The sequence below is a fragment of the Ciconia boyciana genome, chromosome 32 (genome assembly GCF_034638445.1).
Source record: "Ciconia boyciana chromosome 32, ASM3463844v1, whole genome shotgun sequence".
In the NCBI taxonomy this organism is placed as follows: domain Eukaryota; kingdom Metazoa; phylum Chordata; class Aves; order Ciconiiformes; family Ciconiidae; genus Ciconia; species Ciconia boyciana.
Genome location: NC_132965.1, coordinates 1075672 through 1085187, shown reverse-complemented (window position 1 = coordinate 1085187; position 9516 = coordinate 1075672). Strand labels below are relative to the sequence as shown.

The window sequence follows — 9516 nt, the reverse complement described above, 5'->3', positions numbered from 1 at the left end:
CAAAATCGGGTTTATTTCTGCTCAAAAAGTTACAGTTTGCCCCCCAAAATTGGGGGGGGGACCCCCCGGGTGTCACCGTCCGACTGTTGGCGGGGGGTGGCCTCGCCCGGGGCTGCAAAGGAGGAGACGGGTGGTGGGTTTGGGGGGCCGGGGGGGTTTTGGGGGGCCAGGGGTTTTGGGGTGCCTACTGGGGGGGTTGGGGGTGGCAGCAAGGTTTTGGGGTGCCACTGGGGTATGGGGGGCCCTAGCGGCAGGGGGTCTTGGGGGAGCTGGGGGTTTTGGGGTGCCGGCGGGGGTTGGGGGGCAGCAGGGTTTTGGGGTGCTGGCTGGGGTTTGGGGAGTCGGGGGGTTTGGGGTGCCGGCAGGGGTTTTGGGGTGCCAGTGGGGGTTTGGGGGTGCAGGTAGGGTTGGGAGGGGTGGTAAGGGTTTGGGGGGACCGGTGAGGTTTTGGGGTGCTGGGAGGTGGCTCAAGGGGACTGGGGGGGTTGGGGGAGCCCTATCAGCGTTTTTGGGGGCCGGGGGTGTTGGGGGCCCTACCACCGGTTTGGGGGTGCTGGTGGAGTTGGGGGGTGCGGGGTTTGGGGTGCAGGGGTTGGGGGTGCAGGGGTTGGGGGGTGCAGGGTTTTGGGGTGCGGGGTTCGGACGTGCAGGGTTTTAGGGCTCAGGGTTGGGGGGTGCCGGGGTTTGGGGTGCAGGGTTTGGGTGCAGGTCTCAGGGTGAAGGGTTTGGGGGTGCAGGTTTGGGGGTGCAGGTTTGGGGGTGCAGGTTTGGGGTGCCGTTTCAAGGTGCAGGGTTTCAGGGTGCAGGTTTAGGGGTGCAGGTTTTGGGGTGCAGTTTCGGTGTACAGGTTTGGGGGTGCAGTGTCGGGGTGCCATTTCAGGGTTCAGGGTTTGGGGTGCAGGGTTTGGGGTGCCATTTCGGGGTGCAGGTTTAGGGTGCTGGTTTCAGGGTGCAGTTTTGGGGGTGCAGGGTTTCGGGGTGCAGGTTGGGGGTTTGGGTTGCAGTTTTGGGGTGCAGGTTTAGGGTGCCTTTTGGGGGTGCAGGGTTTCGGGGTGCAGTTTCGGGGTTCCGGTGTTCAGGGTTTCAGGGTGCCATTTCGGGGTGCAGGGGTTTCGGGGCACAGGGTTTGGGGTGCCGTTTTGGGGTGCGGGGGTTTGGGGTGCCGTTTCGGGGTCCAGGTGTTTCAGGGCGCAGGGCTTGGGGTGCAGGGGTTCCAGGGTGCCGTTTCGGGGTGCAGGGTTTCGGGGTGCAGGGTTTGGGGTGCAGGGTTTGGGGTGCCGTTTCGAGGTGCAGTTTCAGGTGCAGGGTTTCAGGGGTGCAGGTTGGGGGTTTGGGGTGCAGGTTTAGGGTGCCTTTTGGGGGTGCAGGGGTTTCGGGGTGCAGGGGTTTCGGGGTGCAGGGGTTTCGGGGCACAGGGTTTGGGGTGCTGTTTCGGGGTGCTGGGGTTTCGGGGTGCAGGGTTTGGGGTGCCGTTTCAGGGTTCAGGTGTTTCGGGCGCAGGGTTTGGGGTGCAGGGGTTTCGGGGTGCCATTCTGCGTGCAGGGTTTGGGGTGCCGTTTCGGGGTGCAGGGGTTTCGGGGTGCAGGGGTTTCGGGGTGCAGGGTTTGGGGTGCAGGTTGGGGTTTGGGGTGCAGTTTTGGGGTGCAGGTTTAGGGTGCCTTTTGGGGGTGCAGGGTTTCGGGGTGCCATTTCGGGGTGTAGGGTTTGGGGTGCCGTTTCGGGGTGCTGTTTCAGGGTGCCATTTCGGGGTGCAGGGTTTGGGGGTGCAAGGTTTCGGGGTGCCGTTTCGGGGTGCAGGGTTTCAGGGTGCAGGGTGGGGGTTTGGGGTGCAGTTTTGGGGTGCAGGTTTAGGGTGCCTTTTGGGGTGCAGGGTTTCGGGGTGCCGTTTCAGGGTGCAGGGTTTCAGGGTGCCGGGTTTCAGGGTGCAGGATTTGGGGTGCAGGGTTTCGGGGTGCAGGGGTTTTGGGGTGCAGGGGTTTCGGGGTGCCGGGTTTGGGGTGCCGGGTTTCGGGGTGCAGGGTTTGGGGTGCCGTTTCGGGGTGCCGTTTCGGGGTGCAGGGTTTCGGGGTGCCGGGTTTGGGGTGCCGTTTCGGGGTGCCTACCGCCGCTACTGCTCGCGGAAGTCGTCGGCGAAGTGGAGCAGGGCGGTTTGGGGGGCGCCGTCGGGGAGGGGCCCCGGGGGGCTGGCGGGGGCGCAGGGGGGTCCCCCCGCAGCGCCAGGCGTAGCCCCCGGCGTGGGCGTTCCAGGGCAGCGCCCGCTGCACCAGCCCCCCCTGCTGCTCCCCGCAGAGCTGCGCGGCCCCCGCGTCAGCACCCCACGGGGGACACCCCACGGGGACGGGGGGCACCCTCAGGGGGACGGGGGACACCCTCGGGGAGACAAGGGACCCCCACGGGGAGGGGGCACCCCACGGGGACCGGGGACACCCCACGGGGGACGGGGGACACCCCACGGGGAGGGGGCACCCTCAGGGGGCGGGGGACACCCCACGGGGAGACAAGGGACCCCCACGGGGAGGGGGCACCCACGGGGGACAGGGACACCCCACGGGGGATGGGGGACACCCTCAGGAGGACAAGGGACACCCCCAAGGGGACAGGGGACACTCTCAGGGGGACGGGGGGACCCTCAGGGGGGCGGGGGGCACCCCACGGGGGACGGGGGACACCCTCAGGGAGACAAGGGACCCCCACGGGGAGGGGGCACCCCCAAGGGGACAGGGGACACTCTCAGGGGGCAGGGGGACACCCCACGGGGAGGGGGCACCCCACGGGGACAGGGGACACCCTCGGGGGGCAGGGGGACACCCCACGGGAGGGGGCACCCCACGGGGGACAGGGGACACCCTCGGGGGCGGGGGACACCCCACGGGGGGGGGGGGCACCCTCAGGAGGACAAGGGACACCCCCAAGGGTGTTGTTGCGCGGCCCCCGCGTCAGCACCCCACGGGGGACACCCCACGGGGGACACCCCACGGGGGACGGGGGACACTCTCAGGGGGCAGGGGGACACCCCACGGGGAGGGGGCACCCCACGGGGGACAGGGGACACTCTCAGGGGGACGGGGGGGACACCCTCAGGGGGACAAGGGACACCCCACGGGAATGGGGGACCCCCACGGGGACAAGGGACCCCCAAAGGGGACGGGGACACCCCGAGAGCTTCCGCCCCCGCCCGCGGGGGGGGCCCTTGGCCCCCAACCCCCCCCAGGCGACACCGGGGACATCCCGGGGGCTCAGGTCACATCTGGGGGTCCCCCCGTGTCGTGTCCCCCCCCCCCCCGTGTCGTGTCCCCCTGTCACCTCGATGACGTGCTCCTGTCCCGTCAGGGTGTTGCGCAGCCGCAGCTGGCGGGGCGTGGCCGTCAGTCGCCCCGCCTCCAGCCGGGGGTCCGCCCACCACGGGGGGGTCTCCGGGGGGGCCCAGTCCGAGCGCGGCTCCAGGGGGCCCCCCCCGGCAGGCAGCGGCGCAGCAGCCCCGAGGGGGGGTCCACGCGGGTCAGCGGCTGCGGGGGGGGGGGGGAGCCCCCCAATATCGGGGTGAGCCCCCCCAAGGGGGGGGGGTGTGAGCCCCCAGTCTGAGGGGGGGGGACACACACACCCGGTGATCCCCAAAAGTGGGGGGGGGGGAGCCCCGCCCCCTGGTGTTTGGGGGACCCCCCCCCCCCACTTACGTCACCGCTCTGGGGGTCGAACCAGTGGCTGACGTCAGTGCCCGCCGCCTCCAGGAGCGGACGCAGCTGGGGTCACCTGCGGGGGGGGGAGGGGGATGGGGAGACCCCCAGACGGGGCCCAGGGACCCCCAGCCCCTATAGCACCCCACGGACCCCCACAGCCCCCCGCAGACCTCATGGCCCCCCTATAGCAGCCCACAGCACCCATGGCCCCCCATAGCCCCCAGCCGCCCCATAGCTCCCCTATGGGACCCTTTGAGCCCCATGGACCCCCATTGCTGCCCCATAGCACGCCCATAGCCCCCCATGGCCCCCCATAGCACCCTATAGGCCCCCCATAGCTCCCCGTGAGCCCCTCCAGCCCCCATGGCCTCCCTTAGCACCCCCCACAGCCCCCCTGCCCCCATAGCACCCCTACAGCCCCCATTTTGGCCCCATGGACCCCTCATTGCCCCCCATAGCCCCCCTTAAGGCCCCATAGCTCCCCCTTAGGCCCCATGGACCCCCCCAGCCCTCCCCAGCCCCCATAGCTCCCCCAGGCCCCATGGACCCCCCACAGCCCCCCAAAGCCCCCATAGCCCCCCTTAGGCCCCATGGAGCCCCCCAGCCCTCCCCAGCCCCCATAGCCCCCCTTAGGCCCCATGGACCCCCCCACAGCCCCCCTTAGGCCCCATGGACCCCAGCCCCCATAGCCGCCCCCATAGCACCCCCTTAGGCCCCATGGACCCCCACAGCCCCCTCAGACCCAATAGCACCCCCTTAGGCCCCATGGACCCCCACAGCCCCCCAGACCCAATAGCACCCCTTTAGGCCCCATGGACCCCAGCCCCCATAGCCCCCCATAGCCCCCCTTAGGCCCCATGGACCCCCCAGCCCTCCCCAGCCCCCATAGCACCCCTGCAGGCCCCATGGACCCCCCCAGCCCTCATAGCCCCCCCATAGCCCCCAGGCCCCATGGACCCCCAGCCCTCCCCAGCCCCCATAGCACCCCTTAGGCCCCATGGACCCCAGCCCTCATAGCCCCCATAGCCCCCTTAGGCCCCATAGACTCCCCCCAGCCCCCATAGCCCCCCCATAGCACCCCTTAGGCCCCATGGACCCGCCCCAGCCCCATAGCCCCCCATAGCACCCCCTTAGGCCCCATGGACCCCTCCACAGCCCCCCAAAGCCCCCATAGCCCCCCTTAGGCCCCATGGACCCCAGCCCCCATAGCCGCCCCCATAGCACCCCTTAGGCCCCATGGACCCCCCAGCCCTCCCCAGCCCCCATAGCCCCCTTAGGGCCCCATGGACCCTCCCCAGCCCCCCCAGCCCCCATAGCCCCCCTTAGGCCCAATGGACCCCCAGCCCCCAGCCCCCATAGCCCCCCTTAGGCCCCATGGACCCCAGCCCCCATAGCCGCCCCCATAGCACCCCCTTAGGCCCCATGGACCCCCACAGCCCTCATAGCCCCCCATAGCCCCCCTTAGGCCCCATGGACCCCCAGCCCTCCCCAGCCCCATAGCACCCCCTTAGGCCCCATGGACCCCCAGCCCTCATAGCCCCCATAGCCCCCTTAGGCCCCATGGACCCCCCAGCCCTCATAGCCCCCCATAGCCCCCCTTAGGCCCCATGGACCCCCCAGCCCTCCCCAGCCCCCATAGCACCCCTTAGGCCCCATGGACCCCAGCCCCATAGCCCCCCATAGCACCCCTTAGGCCCCATGGACCCCCACAGCCCCCAAAGCCCCCATAGCCCCCCTTAGGCCCCATGGACCCCTCCCCAGCCCCCCAGACCCAATAGCACCCCCTTAGGGCCCCATGGACCCCCCCCAGCCCTCCCCAGCCCCCATAGCCCCCTTAGGCCCCATGGACCCCAGCCCCCTGCCCCCGCACCTGCCCGCTCCCTCAGCACCGGGCCCAGGTCCAGGCCGCGGCCGCGGGCGCTGACCCAGCCCTGCCGGGCCCGGGCCGCCACCTCCCGCGGCAGCAGCAGCGGCAGCCGGGGCCGCCCCGCCGCGCCCTCCGTCGCCATGGCAACAGCGCCGCGTCGCCACGGCAACAGCGCCGCCGGAAAGCGCCGCCTCCCCGCGGGCGCGCCGCGGGGCGCGCTGGGAAATGTAGTCCCTGAGCCGACGCCCCGCCCGACGCCCCGCCCAGCGCGGGGGCTGCTGGGAGACGGCGGCGCCATGGCGGAACCGCCGGGGGAGCCGGGCGGCGGGCGGGGGCGGGGCCCGGCGGTGAGCGGGGGGGGCTGAGGGGCGGGGGGATATGGGGGCTATAGGGGCTGGGGGGCTCAGGGGCTATAGGGGCTGGGGGCCATGAGAGGGGATGGGGGGACTGTGGGGGACCATGAGGGGTGGGGGGCTCAAGGGGAGCTATAGGGGCTGGGGGGGACCATGAGAGGGACTGGGGGGTATGGGGGTGCTGTATGAGCTGTGGGGGGCTATAGGGGCTATGGGGCTTGGGGGTGCTGGGGGCCATAGGGGCTATGTGGGGGTCATAGGGGCTATGGGGGGCCACGAAAGCTATGGGGGGAGCTCTGTGGGAGCTATAGGGGCTGTGGGGGGCTATAGGGGCTATGGGGCTTGGGGGGCCCATAGGGGCTATGTGGGGGGTCATAGGGGCTGTGGGGGGGCCACGAAGGCTATGGGGGGAGCTCTGTAGGAGCTATAGGGGCTGTGGGGGGCTATAGGGGCTATGGGGCTTGGGGGCCCATAGGGGGCTATGGGGGGGTCATAGGGGCTATGGGGGGCCACGAAGGCTATGGGGGAGCTCTGTGGGAGCTATAGGGGCTATGGGGCTTGGGGGTGCTGGGAGGGCCCATAGGGGCTGTGGGGGCCCATAGGGGCGTGGGGGGGGGCTATAGGGGCTATGGGGGGAGCTGTGGGGGGCCTATAGGGGGCGTGGGGGGGCTATAGGGGCTATGGGGGGAGCTGTGGGGGGCCCATAGGGGCGTGGGGGGGGCTATAGGGGGCCCATAGGGGCGTGGGGGGGCCATAGGGGCTATGGGGGGGGTCATAGGGGCTATGGGGGGGGCCACGAAGGCTATGGGGGGGAGCTCTGTGGGAGCTATAGGGGCTATGGGGCTTGGGGGTGCTGGGAGGGCCCATAGGAGCTGTGGGGGGCCCATAGGGGCGTGGGGGGGCTATAGGGGCTATGGGGGGAGCTGTGGGGGGGCCTATAGGGGCGTGGGGGGCTATAGGGGCTATGGGGGAGCTGTGGGGTGGCCCATAGGGGCGTGGGGGGCTATAGGGGCTATGGGGGGGAGCTGTGGGGGGCCTATAGGGGCGTGGGGGGGCTATAGGGGCTTGGGGGTGCTGGGGGGCCCATAGGGGCCGCAGGACCCATCCCGGGAGGGTGGGGGCGTCCCCCCTTCCCCCGCGGGCGGGGGGCTGCGGGCGGAGGGGAGCACCCATGGGTGCCCTCCCCAGGAGCCCGGCGGCGGGGGGGGGCCGCAGCCCCGGGGGCGGCGGCGGCTGGAGGCGCTGCTGAACCGCAGCCTGCGGATCCGGATGTCGGACGGGCGGACGCTGGTGGGAGCCTTCCTCTGCACCGACCGCGACGCCAACGTCATCCTCGGCTCGGCCCAGGAGTTCCTCAAGGCCTCGGGTGGGTGCGGGGGGCACCCCGGGGTGCTGGGGGAGGGGGCACCCGTGGGTGCCTTGGGGAGGGGCAGGGGACGCCTGGGTGCTGGGGGGAACGACAGAGGGGACAGCCCTGGGTGCTATGGGGGGGACAGGGGGAGCAGAGGGGACACCCCTGGGTGCTATGGGGGGCATCCTTGGGTGCCTTGGGGAGGGGGCAGGGGACGCCTGGGTGCTGGGGGGGGACAGAGGGGACATCTGGGTGCTGGGGGGACAGAGAAGACACCTGGGTGCTATGGGGGGGCACCCGTGGGTACCTTGGGGAGGGGGCAGGGGACGCCTGGGTGCTGTGGGGGGGGCAGAGGGGACACCCCTGGGTGCTATGGGGGGCACCCTTGGGTGCCTTGGGGAGGGGGGGGCAGGGGACGCCTGGGTGCTGGGGGGGGACAGAGGGGACAGCCCTGGGTGCTATGGGGGAGCTCTGTGGGAGCTATAGGGGCTGTGGGGGGCTATAGGGGCTATGGGGCTTGGGGGGGAGCAGAGGGACACCCCTGGGTGCTATGGGGGGGACAGAGAGGACATCTGGGTGCTATGGGGGGGGCACCCGTGGGTGCCTTGGGGAGGGGGCAGGGGACGCCTGGGTGCTATGGGGGGGGGGGCAGAGGGGACAGCCCTGGGAGCTATGGGGGGGACAGGGGGAGCAGAGGGGACACCCCTGGGTGCTATGGGGGGGCACCCGTGGGTACCTTGGGGAGGGGGCAGGGGACGCCTGGGTGCTGGGGGCGACAGAGGGGACAGCCCTGGGAACTATGGGGGGGACAGAGAGGACACCTGGGTGCTATGGGGGGCACCCTTGGGTGCCTTGGGGAGGGGGCAGGGGATGCCTGGGTGCTGGGGGGGGACAGAGGGGACAGCTGGGTGCTGGGGGGGACAGAGAAGACACCTGGGTGCCATTGGGGGACAGGGGAGCAGAGGGGACACCCCTGGGTGCTATGGGTGGGGGGGCACAGAGGGGACACCTGGGGAAGGGAGTAGAGGGGACACCTGGGTGCTATGGGAGGGGGGCAGAGAGGACACCTGGGTGCTATGGGGGGCACTCGTGGGTACTTTGGGAAGGGGGCAGGGGATACCTGGGTGCTATGGGGGGGGGACAGCTGGGTCCTGGAGGGGGGGCCAAGAGGACACCTGGGTGCTGGGGGGGCACTTTTGGGTCCTGGGGGGCAGAGGGGACACCTGGGTCCCCTTGGGGGGGGGAGGGCCCAGACACCTGGGTCCCCTTCCTGGGGGTGCCCTGACGCGGTGCCCCCCCCCAGACTCGTTCCCCGGCAGCGAGCCGCGGGTGCTGGGCCTGGCCATGGTCCCCGGCCACCACATCGTCTCCATCGAGGTGGAGCGGGACGGCGCCGGCCCCCCCTACCCCTGACCCCCGACACCCTCAGGGACCCCCGACACCCTGAAGGACCCCCCGACGCCTGACGGACCCCCAACACCGTGAGGAGCCCCGCACCACCATGAGGGCCCCCCCCACTGCCTGATGGACCCGCAACAGCGTGAAGGACCCCCAACAGCGTAACAGACCCCCCAACACCTGACGGACCCCTGGGTGGACCCCCCGACACCCTGAGGGACCCCCGACGCCTGGCGGAGCCCCAACACCGTGAGGAGCCCCGCACCGCCATGAGGGGCCCCCAGTGCCTGATGGACGCCCAGGTGGACCCCCAACAGCGTGAGGGACCCCCAACACCCGGATGGACCCCAACAGCGTGAGGAGCCCCCAGCGCCTGACGGACCCCCGGATGGACCCCCAACAGCATGAGGGACCCCCAACACCATAAGAGACCCCCAAGCGCCTGACGGACCCCCCAACAGCGTGAGGGACCCCCCAGCGCCTGACGGACCCCCAGCACCGTGCGGGACCCCTCCAGGGGACACCCACCTCTGGGATGGACCCCCAACGCCTGACGGCCCCCAACATCATGATGGCCCCCCAACACCGGGACGGACCCCAGCGCCTGATGGAGCCCCAGCACCCTGATGGACCCCTGGATGGACCCCCCAACACCGTGACGGACCCCCCAAGGCCTGATGGACCCCCAACACCGTGACTGCCCCCCAACCAACCCCCAGTGCCGTGATGGAGCCCCAACACCATGAGGACCCCCCAGCGCCTGACGGACCCCCCCGCGGACCCCCAACACCGTGACGGACCCCCAGCGCCTGACGGACCCCCCAGCAGACCCCCAACACCGTGACGGACCCCCCAGCGCCTGATGGACCC

At 71.2% G+C, this 9516-nt stretch overlaps 1 protein-coding gene and 1 long non-coding RNA gene across 2 annotated transcripts; one reads left to right on the top strand and one right to left on the bottom strand.

Moving 5' to 3' along the window:
* Positions 1-2068: 2068 nt before the first annotated feature.
* LOC140645333 (uncharacterized) lies at positions 2069-3746 on the bottom strand. Its single transcript, XR_012039974.1, has 3 exons — positions 3675-3746; positions 3304-3506; positions 2069-2291 (listed from the first exon to the last, which is right to left on the bottom strand). It is a non-coding gene; the product is annotated as an uncharacterized lncRNA (long non-coding RNA).
* A 2071-nt stretch (positions 3747-5817) lies between these two features.
* On the top strand, positions 5818-9250 carry NAA38 (N-alpha-acetyltransferase 38, NatC auxiliary subunit). Its single transcript, XM_072848657.1, has 3 exons — positions 5818-5891; positions 7086-7263; positions 8552-9250. Exons 1-3 carry the CDS (start codon positions 5841-5843, stop codon positions 8659-8661), a joined length of 339 nt encoding a protein of 112 aa, XP_072704758.1. The 5' UTR covers positions 5818-5840; the 3' UTR covers positions 8662-9250.
* Positions 9251-9516: the final 266 nt, after the last annotated feature.

Coding starts and splice junctions, on each gene's coding strand:
- NAA38 (XM_072848657.1), top strand. CDS start 5,841: ATGGCGGAACCGCCGGGGGAGCCGGGCGGCGGGCGGGGGCGGGGCCCG. Junction 5,892..7,085: donor GGCGGGGGCGGGGCCCGGCG/GTGAGCGGGGGG, acceptor TGCCCTCCCCAG/GAGCCCGGCGGCGGGGGGGG. Junction 7,264..8,551: donor GGAGTTCCTCAAGGCCTCGG/GTGGGTGCGGGG, acceptor GCCCCCCCCCAG/ACTCGTTCCCCGGCAGCGAG.